The 13,915-nt window shown below is 47.7% G+C and overlaps 2 protein-coding genes across 15 annotated transcripts in view; both read right to left on the bottom strand.

Moving 5' to 3' along the window:
• The window catches only part of KLC1 (kinesin light chain 1), a 58,583-nt gene that overhangs the window by 25,933 nt on the left and 18,735 nt on the right, over positions 1-13,915 (bottom strand). For all 14 annotated transcript variants that reach the window (XR_013440847.1, XR_013440848.1, XM_036101651.2 and 11 more), the window contains exons 2-5: positions 10,479-10,740; positions 8,079-8,309; positions 4,056-4,134; positions 3,331-3,556 (exon numbers count right to left, since the gene is read on the bottom strand). Coding sequence is in view for 12 of the 14 variants with exons in the window: in XM_036101651.2 (XP_035957544.1) it covers positions 3,331-3,556; positions 4,056-4,134; positions 8,079-8,309; positions 10,479-10,739 (797 nt within the window). In the remaining 2 variants the exon portion in view is untranslated. The remainder of the gene's footprint in view (positions 1-3,330; positions 3,557-4,055; positions 4,135-8,078; positions 8,310-10,478; positions 10,741-13,915) is intronic.
• Positions 10,566-13,915, bottom strand: part of COA8 (cytochrome c oxidase assembly factor 8) — a 68,348-nt gene continuing 64,998 nt past the window's right edge. The window contains exons 4-5 of the mRNA XM_078054282.1: positions 11,131-11,229; positions 10,566-10,740 (exon numbers count right to left, since the gene is read on the bottom strand). Of these exons, the coding sequence (XP_077910408.1) occupies positions 11,153-11,229 (77 nt within the window). The 3' untranslated portion in view covers positions 10,566-10,740; positions 11,131-11,152. The remainder of the gene's footprint in view (positions 10,741-11,130; positions 11,230-13,915) is intronic.

The raw sequence follows: 13,915 nt of genomic DNA, 5'->3' as shown, positions 1-13,915 counted from the left end.
GATCCCAGCAGTTATGTGCTCTGTGAGACTGAGCACACGCGTTCCTTAACTGCGTCGTAACAGCTGCCCAGCAAGGCTTTGCCCTGCAGAAGCCAGACTGCCCTACAAAACACGGAGAGGGTTAATGGCCCTCTGTAACCTCTGAAGCATACTAATTCCGTCCAAATGTATTGAGATTATTTTCTTCAATTACCCTACTACACATGATAAACTGGCTCAAATGTTTTGTGAAAAGCAGCAAGTATGACAAAGTCTCAAGAACTACTATAGTAGAGACAGTTATAACCAGTAACAACAAGAACTACCTAAAAGCGTGTGGCAGCTAAATGAGGCAAGGTGTACTGAGCACTTTTCTAAACTGCGACGGGCCCTAAAATGTCAGAGGCTTTTAATTCATTAGCCAAAGTGAGGTCACACCAAGAGCAACAGCACTGGTTCCCAGGCATGGCCCCAAACCGATGACCGTCACCGTCGGCCGGAACACACTAAAACCAGCCCCGCCCCAGCAACTCTGGCTCTGGGGCCCGCACTCACTTGACTAGCCCACCAGGAAATTCAAACTCAAAATGAAAACAAAAGTATACCACTGCACGCATAAAAATCCTAATAGAAAAATGGGCAAGATGATGGAAGATTCACAGGACACAAATGACAAAAAATACCCAATCAGAGAAATACGAAGGCAACCACAATGCTGTGCTTCTGCATTACTGAAGTGTAGGGTCAAGCCACACTGCGCTGGTGGGGACGGTGAGGCTGAAGCAGGGACAGGATGCCGCCTTCCTGAGGAGCAGTTTGGCAATAGGTCCCAGGCGTAGACCCATTTTAGGAACTGATCCTTAAAAAAATCCAAAATCTCAGGAAAAACTTCCAAAGATGTTTATCAGTATATTATGCCCTTCCCCCAAAAGCTTAAAATTAAATGTCCCCTAACACAAGAAAGGTGAGGAGTCACAGGCCAGGGTGCAGTCCTGAATATGAATGCGATATACAGGGAGCTATCCATTTGTTTTTTGACTTCTGACTGACACAGTAACCCCTCAGCCAGAGCATTAAGGGAAAACACCAGACTGCAGCGAAGCCCCGGAATTCCCACTGCCTGACACAGTGGTAAGCATGGGACCATGGAACAACAACAACCCTACGTGCATTTTTTACTTAACTCATTTGTAATAATATCTAGTGTTGGCCAGAAATTTTCATGTTAGTGCAAACTGTTTTAAGTTTCATTTATTTTAATGATCTCTACGCCCAATGGGGGGCTTGAACTCACGACCCTGAGATCAGGAGTCGGATGCTCTACCGACTGAGCCAACCAGGTGCCCCAGTGCATACAAATTTAAAAACCTTTTGGAATGAAACTGGCATCATCCGTCAAGATTTTAAATGTAAATACCCGTGACTAAGGAATCCCTACACTATTGTAACAGTAAAAATCTGCAAATAACCTATATGTCCATCGACAGGGAACTGTCAAAAAAGGTCAGGACTGGCCATGAGACAGTGCACTACGCCGCCCCGGAAGACGGCAGGCTAACTGCGGGACGAGCATGGGCAGGGCTGCGGGCACGGCATGAAAGGCCGCCTTCTTTCTGGTGGTGTTTTGTTTCGTGAAGAAATCACTCGTCTCTATGAATGGCTGGATCAGTTGGTTTCTTTTCCCTGAGCCGCTCCCTGTCCTCTCCCTCTGCACTGTCCCCCTCCTTGCTCAGACCCCATCTCCGTATCCCTAGGATCCTGCCCTGCCTCCAGGCCCCGGCCGCCACTCTGTCTTGCGCACAATGCCAAAGGGACTCTGGTGAGACCCAAGTAGGAGCCGGCTGCCCCCCACCAGCACCTCTCAGCACTGCCCACAGGGCCCCCACGGTCAGTCCCAGCTCCTCCCTGCCCCATCTCTCACAACTGTTCTTCAGGTGCTGCCAAGCTTTGCCAACGAGGTTCAGGAGTAAGCCCCAAACACACACAGCACCCCTTACCATCTCCACGTGCTAAAATCCTACCATCCTTCGAGGCCCCCTAGAGTGCTGCTCCCACCCTTCCGTTAATCCTTCCCTCATCCTCTCAACTGGAAGTAATCTTTCTGTTCCATGAAAACTTTTGTGTTATTTTATTAGCAGAATTTAGGGGTCTCTCTGCTTCTATAACAACATATGAATGTAAACATCCTATCTTCTAAACAAGGTCATAAGTTCCTTTAGAGAATGCTATTTGAGCATTTCATGTCTGCCGGGCAACACCACATGTCACATGCCCTACAATCCTCCCTTGGACCTCGGAGTGGATAGTATAACCGCCTCCATTTTAGATTTAAGAAAACTGAGGCTCAGAAAAGCTAAGGGCTCTGGACAACATCCTCTGTCTTGTGGCCATCTAGCAGAGACACAACCTGAATTCTCCTGACTTTAAATTCAACGTTTGGCTTTCTCCCCAAGGACAGGAACCATATATTCATTCATCTCTAGGGCCTCACGGGAACCAGCCCAGTCTGCCCTATACTTGTGTGTCCAAAAATGTTGAATGGGGGCAACCAAACCAATGAAGAAACACGCATCTGTTAATCCCAACCCACAAAACTGGAAGGGCTACAGCAAACCAATCCTGCTGTGAGTAACTTCTCCCTTCTCGGTCCCTACTCACCCACATCTGCTCTAGTTCAGGTGAGTTCAGTTCAAAGACACACACAAAGGGCTCCAACACATCACTCTCTGTGCCTCAGGGCAAATTCCTTAATCCCCTTCAACGTGTTCACCCAGGGCCCCTAAATGAGGGAGCATGCTAGAGTGATGTGAAAAGTGGGGACACGGACGCAAGCTGGTCCCCAACTTTCAGGGACACTATTCTGAGAGAAGACAGAACAAAATTCAAATAACCCCGACGCCAAGTGCAGGGAGAAGTGCCAGAAGAGAAGCAGGGATTAAGGGCTCTGGGGGCACAACAGATGCAAAGGGCAAGTGGAACCTGAGACTCAGAAAGGAGAGAGAGCTAACAAGGCTCTGGAAGGGTGGGAAGGCTATTCTGGACAAAAGGAACCTGGTACACAGAGTCTGGTGGAGAAAATTAAGAATTTAGTCTGACCCGAGTGAAGGGTGCATTTGGGCTATTCTAAAGGCTGACCTGGGTTGTTTCGGGCAGCATCTGTCCCACAGGGTGAGATACCTTTGCCGTAGAGCTTGCTAAATATGTTGAATTTAACCCCCTGGCTGTTTGAAGAGACGTGACCGATGAAGCTGGCGGAGTGAGCTTGTACAGGTTTATGGAAACATATTTCAGGGCAAGCTCATCAGAGGTACTGTCGGCAGGTACAACCGGGGGCAGAGGGCAAGTACTAGCCTGTACACCAGAGCCAGGATGTTCAGCATGGTGGCCACATCCGGGTGGTCGTGGCCGGAAGTCTTCTCCAGGTCCTCCAGGGCCTGCTTGCAGAGCGGCACGGCCACCTCGTAGCGGCCCTGGGAGGCGTACTGGATGACCAGGTTGTGGAGGGTGCGCAGCCGCGCCGGGATCTCGTAGCCGCCCTGCTGCGCGGCGGCCGCCGCACTGCTGTGCTGCTGCTGCACTGCAAGACAGGGTTCAGGTCGCACGCGCGCCACGGACGGGACCCGGACGACGGCGCCCATCAGACCCTCCCTCTCCAGCTCTGGTCCCCGGGGCACGTGGCCCCCACGCTGCGGAAACCCACCCAGCGCTCCCCAGGCAGGCTGGGTGACATCAGTACCGTGTCGGGGTGGTGGGACGCCCCCAACAGTGCGGCGAGACTCCTCTCAGCACCCAACGAACTCTGCCGGCCTCACCCTGGGAGACCCACAGGCCGCACGGGAGCTGCTCGTTCCTGCCCCGAGATCTCGTACGGGCCGGTCTGAGGTGCTGCCATGGCCCAACAAGAAACATCGGAACTTCTCTTGGGAAACATTAGGCAACCCGAGTGTACAAGTGCCTCTGGGAAGCAGGCTACAGGCTCTTAGACACCCACTAATTACGGCACTTCCATCAGGACAGGACAAACCCCCTTCTGCTTGTATCTGCTGCCACTTAACCGCTCCCCCGCGCCAACTTACTTCCTTGACCGGGATCATCGTCGTCATTCGGGAAAAGGTCATCCAGAGGCTCTTTGGTGGAATCGGTGTCTTTGTCCTCCTATAAAACCAACCCGGGATAACTTTAGCCTTACAAGTACTATAAATCCTGTACTGGAAATCTTTAGTATAAACATCATTTTAACAAAAAAGTCTTAGAAAAAAATAATCTGTTTTTAAAATCAAAATATAAGGGAGGCCTGGGTGGCTCAGTCAGTTAAGCGTCTGCCTTCAGCTGAGGTCATGATCCCAGGGTCCTGGGATTGAGCCCCGCATCGGGTTCCCTGCTCGGCCGGAAGCCTGCTTCTCCCTCTGCCTCTGCCTCTGCCTGACGCTCCCTCCCCATCTGTCGAATAAATAAAATCTTTTTTTTTTTTTTAAGATTTTATTTATTATTTGACAGAGAGAGAGTTAGAGAGAGCAGGAACACAAGCAGGGGGAGTGGGAGAGGGAGAAGCAGGCTTCCCGCAGAGCAGGGAGCCCGATGCGAGGCTCAATCCCAGGACCCCGGGACCATGACCCGAGTGGAAGGCAGACGCTTAACGACGGAGCCACCTAGGCGTCCCTAAATAAAATCTTTTAAAATAAAATAAATAAAATAAAATAAAACGGGCAGCTGGGTGGCTCAGTCGGGTGAACGTCTGCCTTCGGCTCAGGTCATGATCCTGGAGTCCTGGGAATGAATCCCACATTGGGCTCCCTGTTCAGCGTGGGGGGGTTTGCTTCTCCCTCTGCCCCTCCCCCTGCTCATGCTCTCGCTCTCTCTCTCTCACAGTAAATAAATAAAGTCTTTAAAAATAAAATAGGGCACCTGGGTGGCTCAGTTGGTTAAGCGACTGCCTTCGGCTCAGGTCATGATCCTGGAGTCCCTGGATCGAGTCCCGCATCGGGCTCCCTGCTCGGCGAGGAGCCTGCTTCTCCCTCTAACCCTCCCCCCTCTCATGTACTCTCTCTCTCTCTCTCATTCTCGCTCTCTCAAATAAATAAATAAATCTTTAAAAAATAAAATAAAATAAAATAAAAATAAAAATAAAAATAAAATAAAATAATCAAATATAGGGTTAACCACAATTTGGCTTATCCATCGACTGAGCAGAGAGTAACAGAAAGCCTGCTAGACTAGAATTCAAACTCAAAATGCAGGCCAACAAACCATGTGGCATTTCTACGCCTTAGATTCTTCACTACGTTCTGAGGAAGTTCAAATAGAGCAGGAAACTCTTACTTGAAATAAATTTTATTTGGAAACCGAATACGTAAAAACAGACTACAATGGCCCATCGCTGAATGCCACAGAACTGGAGGGCTAGAGTTCCCCTTCCCTGCTCACCACCTCCACCAAAGGACACCTAAGAGCAATCTAAAACCTGCCAGTTTTTTTTTTTTTAAAGATTTTACTTATTTATGTGTGTGTTTATTTATTTATTGAAAGAGAGAGACAGAATCCCAAGTAAGCTCCACGACCAGTGCAGAGCCTGATGCAGGGCTGGATCCCACAACCCTGAGATCCCCTAAGCCAAAAATCAAGAGTCAGACGCCCAACTGCCTGAGCCACCCAGGCACCCCTGAAACCTTCTGGCTTTAACTCTGTGACTCAAGTCTCCCCACAGATCTCTGATTAGTGCAGGGGTAAAAACCGTGACTACACAATGGAGAGAACAGACAACAGTTTGACCAAGTGAAAAATCAGCCTCACCCTGGGGCAGAAAACATCCCTTGCCCGTGGAAGGAGTCATCTGAGAAGTACACAATGTCACCTCGATAATATTCCTGTCTGGGACGCACGATCTAAACACACTCAGAGAGAGACATGTGACAAACCCAGACTGAGGAACAATCGATGAAGTAACTGGCTCCTGCACTCTTCAAAAATACCTATGTCATGAAAGGCAGAGAAAGACTTTTTTCTCTGTTTGAAAAGGACCTGTTACAGATGAAAGACGGCCAAGGAGACGTGACAGCTGAGTGTCACATGTGGTCATGAACCAGATGGTGGCACGGCGAAAGGATGCCATGAAGGGCTCTGCTGAGACCAGGAAGACACGGTGCAGAGCAGATGAGTACCGTGCCCGTGTGACATTTCTGGACTGGAGCTGGCCCCACTTCCACAGGAGAATGTCCTCATGCTAGGGGACCATGCCCAGCAGGAGCAGGGGAGTGTGGCATGAGGTATGCCGCCTACCGCAACGCCGCTCAGAAAAACCATCACTCGTGTACACCCTGAAAGGAGAGGCAGAGCCACCTCACTGTTAGCTCTCTTTTCCAAGCTAGGTATTTTTTCAAAATAACAAGTTTTAAACGTTTCTGATTCAACAAAACCCTACAAGACCTGGTATTCTAGAGGAATCACTGGCTGTCATCAGTAGCTTCATTTATTCTTATTCCCACAGCAGCCCATTATAATATGTCTTCTAAATCAAAAGCAAGGGAGAAATACAGTAAGCCTAATAAGACAGGGTGCTATGGACTAATGTGTCCCCCAAAACCATATATGGAAGCCCTAGCCCTCGAGGTGATGGCATTTGGAGGTGGGCTTTTAGGAGGTAATGTGGGTCAGACTGGGTCACATGGATGGGGCTGTCACGATAGGATTAGTGTCCTTACACGAAAAGGAAAACACTAGATACCTTCCTCTCTCTATGCATGCACCAGGGAAGGCCGAGTGAGGACACAACCAGGAAAAAGGCCCTCACCAAGAACCCAACATGCCGACACCCTGATCTCAGAACTGTGGGAAATAAGCCAAGCAACTATGGTATTCCGTCGCAATGGCCCGAGCTGATGAAGACATGCACTCTGGCAATGGGAGATGTAACATGAGAGACCAAGTGAAGGACACATGAGAATTCTCTTTACTACCTTTTCAACTTTTCTGTGAATCTAAAATTACTCCAAAATTTGTTTTTAAAAAATTGTTTTTCGGGGCGCCTGGATGGCTCAGTCGTTAGGCATCTATCTGCCTTCGGCTCGGGTCATGATCCTGGGATCCTGGGATCGAGCCCCTCATCGGGCTCCCTGCTCAGCGGGAAGCCTGCTTCTCCCTCTCCCACTCCCCCCTGCTTGTGTTCCCTCTCTCACTGTCAATCTCTCTGTCAAATAAATAAATAAAATCTTTAAAAAAAATTGTTTTTCAGTTAACTGAATCAAATATAAATGGTGGATGAAAAATAATTAAGACTGAGATGAACATCCTAAGAGAGCCAAGAGAAAAAGGAGAAAACCAAGATCCTTGGGGAATAGTCCAAAAACAAGGTAAGTTGGCAAGAGATACCAAGGAGGAGGCATGAGTGAGAGAGCAGGAGAACCAGGTGGCAAACTGGCAGCAGGGGAAAGAGTTTCAAGAGAAAGGTCAAGACCCATAGCACCACTGGCTACAGGGTTAGTCCCAAGTCTGGATTATAGACAACTGGATGAGATGCACACTGACCTGAGGGAACAGTTCCAGCAGCGTGATGAGCTTAGAAGCCAGACTCAATGGGTTCTCAAGCTGGGACAAACCTCATCAAGTGCCTCTCTGCATCGTGCCTTACATTCACAAGGTATTTGTACATTGTCTGACCACTGTTCTAAAACACACCTATGAGGGGCACCTGGGTGGCTCAGATGGTTAAGTGTCTGCGTTCGGCTCAGGTCATGATCCCAGGGTCCTGGGATCGAGCCCCGCATCGGGCTCCCTGCTCCGCGGGAAGCCTGCTTCTCCCTCTCCCACTCCCCCTGCTTGTGTTCCCTCTCTCGCTGTCTCTCTGTCAAATAAATAAATAAAATCTTTAAAAAATTAAAAATATATATATATATCCCTTAAAAAAAAAATTAAAATAAAACACGTCTATGAAAAGCGTACGGCAAGGAGACCTCTATGACTTGCCCGGTCCCAAGACCCACAGCCTCTGGTCTCGCTCAGTGCAATCACTAGGGGGAGGGGAAAACACGGACAGCTTGACTAAAACAACCTACCAACCATAACATGGTTAACTGTCAGTGCTGCATTCCTACTGAGCCACTTACGGATGGAGAGATGTCATCATCGTATTTTTTTAACTGATTCATGAATTCCAGATGCTTCTTTTCCTCCTCCAGTTGAGCCACGGACTGCTCACTCTTCTGCAGTTTCTGCTGCGTGTTGGCGAGCTCGTCCCGCAGCCACTGGTTCTCCTGGCACAGCCGACGGACCTGGGCACGCAGTTTCTGCTTCTCGGACTCAACAGCGTTCAGGTGATTGGACAAAGCCATCATGACCTGGAAAGACAGAAACGCGGACAGCGCTGCACCGTCCCTCCCACACATCTCAGCTCGCGCCGACGCAGGCATCCTGGGCTTGCAGCTCTAGCTTATACTTGCAGGTACGTGCTCCAACACAGACATGTACAATGCCAGTGACGTCCCTCTTCACCCTCAGTCTCAGGCTACGCAGGGTAAAGAATATCAGACGCTCAGAACATCTACAGAAACTAGACGCTGTTCTTCTGTTTGACCTCGGAGGGACTAGTAATGGACACACGGCTACTCTTCTGACAAAACGGTATGTTTTTACTTTCTATCTAGGTGGCTCCAACATAATTTCTCAGAGACCCTTTTCCATGTGAGAGTGTGCACAAGCATGCACTGTGTACCGAGGGCAGGTCACTCCGGGAGGGGCTGGTGATGGTTAGAGAAGGGCAGGCAGACAAATCTTTGATGTTCCAAGGTAAGGGAAGAAATCTTGAGCTAGCCAGCTAGTCCAAATGCACTGATGCATTCACAAGCTTAGGTCCACATCACAAACTCTGGTGATGTCCCAGGGCTCTGCCTGGGGTGCACCAGACCTGTGTGAGGCATTACCAGCTCCTAGGAGTGTACGAGTAGAAAGAGCTGGGCAAAGCTGGCTCTAGTCTGTTCTCTCTTTAGACCATGCAACTGCCCTGCCCTCTACTATCCTCCTATGTTTCAAACCTAAACTCCAGAAGGTGAGGCTCTTTCCTCCTTTTCTTAACCCTAATATCTGCCCAACTAAAAAGGAAGTCCATATTCATATCACTTTTCAATAACAGAATGTGCCATACAATACATTCACAATAACCAAAGTTAAAGTTCTACAATTAGGTCTTTCACACAGTCGGGATGAAGAACTCTAAAATCAGGGTATGGACAGTCACTGTGGAGGACAGTGTCCTCTACGTGGAAGCGGGAACTAGTGACCCAGCAGCCCTACTCTGCTTTCTTCATTCACTTACAAGAGGAAAGTTAAGGGGTGCCTGGGGGTCGCAATCGGTTAAGTGTCTGACTCTTGGTTTCAGCTCAGGTCATGATCTCAGGGTCCTGGGATCGAGCCCCGCACAGAGTCTGCTTGAGATTCTCTCTCCCTCTCCCTCTGCCCTCCCATTCATGCATACGCTCTCTCTCAAATAAATAAATCTTTAAAAAAAAAAGAGAGAGAGAAGCCAAGAAGAAAGAAGTCAAATTTTGTGTATGTGATCTTACCTGAAGTGTGCTGGCAAAGCAAACGTTATCGGGGGGTAGGGCTACCACAAGAGGTTTCTTTTCTTTTCTTTTTCTTTTGATTGACTGATTGATTTTAGGGGGAAGGGGCGGAGGGAAAGGGAGAATCTCAAGCACACTCCCCCCAACGAAGTGGGGCTCGATCTCACTACTCTGACATCACGACCTGAGCTGAAACCAAGAGTTGTACGCTCAACCGACTGTGCCCCCCACCTAGATGTTTCTAATTTTTTCACCTCTATGTCCCACATGATAAAAACAAAGGTTTAGTCAAATATATATAGCAATCTTGTCTTACGGTATTGCAGAGACTATTAGCTGTTGGCCAATATCCATTCTCCCTTCTTCCTTAGGCTTAAGAAGTGGAACTTGAAGTGGGCAGGGCAACATTCCCCAGTCTCCCTCACAACTAGGAGTGGCCATGGAACCAAGGTCTGGCCAATGAAATGTAAGCAGTGTTATGCACCAGTTGGAGGAAGTAAAGGGAGGAGGCAACACCCTTCCTGTCCCTTCCCTGTCCTAGAATGGGGTCAGGTGGCTGCAGCTGGGGCTCCGTCTTAGTCCACAAAAAAGGCTGTGTGCAGTGTAATGCAGAGGCCTGCGTGTCCCTGATGGTCATGCAGCTACACAATCGGTCTGGGGGAAGCCTACCTCGGTATTTCTTTATACATGTCCATGATGTTTAAGCCACTGTTTTTGTTTTTGGATACGTGCAGCCAATTCAAATCCAAAATGACAAGGTTACCTCTATTTTGGCTCTGCTTTTTAGAATTTAGACATGCCCAAATCAATCACCATTTATAGAATACACAAGCTGATCTCTGTTACTCTAGAAGTCCCGTCCCTCTAGTTTCGTTACACCACGTATTCAAACAGTCTCCGTTTCTCCAGACCGTCAGCTCCTGTCTCGGCGGAGCAAGCTCACTCTACCTGCGCCTCACTCAGGCCAAGCTCCAGCATTTCCAGCGACTTCCGGATCATGTTTGACTTCTCTTCCACCAGATTACTTTCATCATCTTTCTTCAAACACTTCAGTGTCTCAAGTAAACTTTGTAAAATGGAATTGTGCTCATTCTTCAGAGCTTCCAGCCCCTGAATCACTTGCTTTGTCTTAGAAATGATTTCATCCTGTGTCAGCTTCTCCAACTTGTCTTCCTTTATATACACCATCGTGGACATGTTGTCATACATTCTAGAATGGAAAAAGGAAAAAAATTAGGCATCTCATCACAGATGTAATTTATGTTACACCTCTAATAAAATATACCGTGAAGACTTTTAAATTAACATTTTTATAGGTGAATAATAAATGTGTGTATCCGTGACTTGCTGAAATACTGTACTGTTTCTCTCTTCCCTCTGCAGACCAATTTAATTACTTTTCTGGCTTATGCCTGAATTCTTTTTAATGGAAGAAATGACAGCAGTTGAAATTAATGCCAAAGATTAAAAGCAACAAAACATTCAAATGGCATTTCTACAGCACAAAACCTCAGTGAACAGAAGTTCTCTGAATGTTTGCAAGCTTTTTCCCCCTTAATGAAATGCGGAAGGGACAGTAAATTCTTGGTAACATATTTACCAGACAAAGCCTTGAGAAGTGGTCACAGCTGGAAGAAGGAAGAAAACCAGCAAAGGAACATGGGAACAATCAGAGTAGCAGGACAAGGACTAGGTCCGTCTGAAACACGGTAAGAGAGTGACATGAGCAGGATCATCAGCACTATAAAGACGCAAGGAGGACAAGGGCTAGGCATGCCTACAGGATCAGACTAGCTGAGAGGCCACCAAAATTTCAGGAAATCATACAGTGTCTGGAACTGGCTTTAAAATACTATAATGAAGGGGCGCCTGGGTGGCTCAGTCGTTAAGCATCTGCCTTCGGCTCAGGTCATGATCCCAGGGTCCTGGGATCGAGCCCCGCATCGGGCTCCCTGCTCGGCGGGAAGCCTGCTTCTCCCTCTCCCACTCCCGCTGTTTGGTGTTCCCTCTTTCACTGTGTCTCTCTCTGTCAAATAAATAAAATCTTTAAAAAAAAAAAAAAATACTATAATGAAGAAGAAAAAGGAAAGGGGCACATAAAACAGTGTCAGCAAACTCATGACTGCTGAAACTAAGCAACAGGTCTTTGTATAACCTTTCTAGGTTTGTGTATGTTTTTAAATCCCATAATTAAGTTTAAAAAAAAAGGCCACAGTGAGCATTAAGGAAGCCTCAAGAGACTGACAGGGACTGAAGTCAGATTACATGTCAGTGCAATTTCCTTCAGAGCATTTAGCACTCCCTGAAGTCCTGTGTGCAGTCACATGCTATCGTTTATATCCCCCTGAAGGTAAGCTCTATGTAAAAGGCAAGGCCTCGATCTTGTACCCCACTACATCACATCCCCAGGACAGCGCTCGAGCCCTGGCCGACCACGTCGTGCAGGCCTGGACTGACAGATGCCCATGAAGGGAAGCAGTGTCGAAGCACCGAACACGTGCTTAGGAGCGCACTTGTGATGAGCACCTGAAGTGCTGAATCAGTATACTGTACACCTGAAATAGAACACTGGATGCTAACTATACTGGAATTAAAATTTAAAACTTTATTAAAAAAACATTAAATCCCATCCAATTATAAAGATGGTCAGTGTCACACCTCTGCAAAGAAGGGAAGAGAGGGCAGGTCTGTTGATGTAAAAGAGAAAAGAATGGGAAGGGGCAGAAGGTTTTTTTTTCCCCTGCACAGGAAAATTTTTATTTATTTATTTATTTTTGCCCCACTCCACTCCCCTCCAGCAATCCTGTTTGTTTCCCATGATTAAGTCTCTTATAGTTTGTCTCCCTCCCTGATTTCATCTTATTTTATTTTTCCCTCCCTTCCCCTATGATCCTGTTTTGTTTCTTAAATTCCACATACAAGTGAGATCACATGACAATTGTCTTTCTCTGATTGATTTACTTCGCTCAGCATAATACCCGCTAGTTCCATCCACATCGTTGCGTACACACACACACACACCACATCTTTATCCATTCATTCATGGACATCTGGGCTCTTTCCATAGTTTGGCTATTGTGGACACTGCTGCTATCAACATTGGGGTGCAGGTGCCCCTTTGGATCACTATCTGTGTATCTTTGGGGTAAATACCAAGTAGTACAACTGCTGGGTCGTAGGGTAGCTCTATTTTCAACTTTTTGAGGAACCTCCATACTGTTTTCCAGAGTGGCTGCACCAGCTGGGGCAGAGGGTTTAAACAGGAGTAGCAAGGGGTGCCTGGGCGGCACAGTCAGTTAAGCACTGACTCTTGGTTTTGGCTTGGGTTGTGACCTCAGGGTCATGAGATCGAGCCCCGCGTCGGGCTCCGCACTTGGTGCTGAGTCTGCTTCAGACTCTCTCTCTCTCCTTCCCCCCATCTCTCTGCTCACACACACGCAATCTATAAAAATAAATAAGTAAAATCTTAAAAAAAAAAAAAAAAAGGGAGTAGCAAAACCGTAACAGGTAGGATTTACACATAGGAAAAAAATCAACACACAATGGGAAGACTTAATCACCTGAATGCAGGGATGCCTCAGTCAAGTAAACACATTCAAAGAAATCCAAATTTGGGGCACCTAGCTGACTCAGTTGGTGGAGCACGTGACTCTTGATCTCAGGGTCCACTGGGTATAGAGATTACTAAAAATAAACAAACTTAAAAAAAAAAAGAGGGGCGCCTGGGTGGCTCAGTCGTTAAGCGTCTGCCTTCGGCTCAGGTCGTGATCCCAGGGTCCTGGGATCGAGCCCCACATCGGGCTCCCTGCTCGGCGGGAAGCCTGCTTCTCCCGCTCCCACTCCACCTGCTTGTGTTCCCTCTCTTGCTGTCTCTCTATCGAATAAATAAAATCTTTAAAAAAAAAAATCCAAATTTAATCCCTCAAGGAATATAGAAAGAAAATGTTAACAAGTACACTGCATGCTCACACACTCTTGTAGAGGCTTTAACCATGGACAAGAGTAACAAATACAAATGTTATCTGGACGTGCACAAAAAAAAAGGGGGGGAAAGGAGCCATTAAGGCAGATTTTTTTTTTTAACTTACTCTTAACAGAAAATTAATAAGAATCCAAATGGTCTTGGGAGGCACTCAGCTCTCTGAAGACCTGAGAGGGCAGGTGGTATGGAAAGCATGAGAATCCAGAGCAAGCAAGGGCAGGGCCTGGCTCCCTCACCACAGCACAGGCTGCGTCCCCAAACCTCCTTGGGCCTCGGTGGTTAGCAGGCCTCCCCCTCCAGGTGGTTACAAGCACAGGAGGGAGAATGCAGGTGAGTCACTGAGCTCCATGGCGGACAGACATGAGAGCCACTCAGCAGTCAGCGCCACCTCCCACCTGGGAGC

Source organism: Halichoerus grypus, chromosome 8 (assembly GCF_964656455.1).
Source record: "Halichoerus grypus chromosome 8, mHalGry1.hap1.1, whole genome shotgun sequence".
In the NCBI taxonomy this organism is placed as follows: domain Eukaryota; kingdom Metazoa; phylum Chordata; class Mammalia; order Carnivora; family Phocidae; genus Halichoerus; species Halichoerus grypus.
The sequence above is the reverse complement of the archived record's forward strand: the minus strand, read 5'-3'. Positions and strand labels throughout refer to the sequence as shown.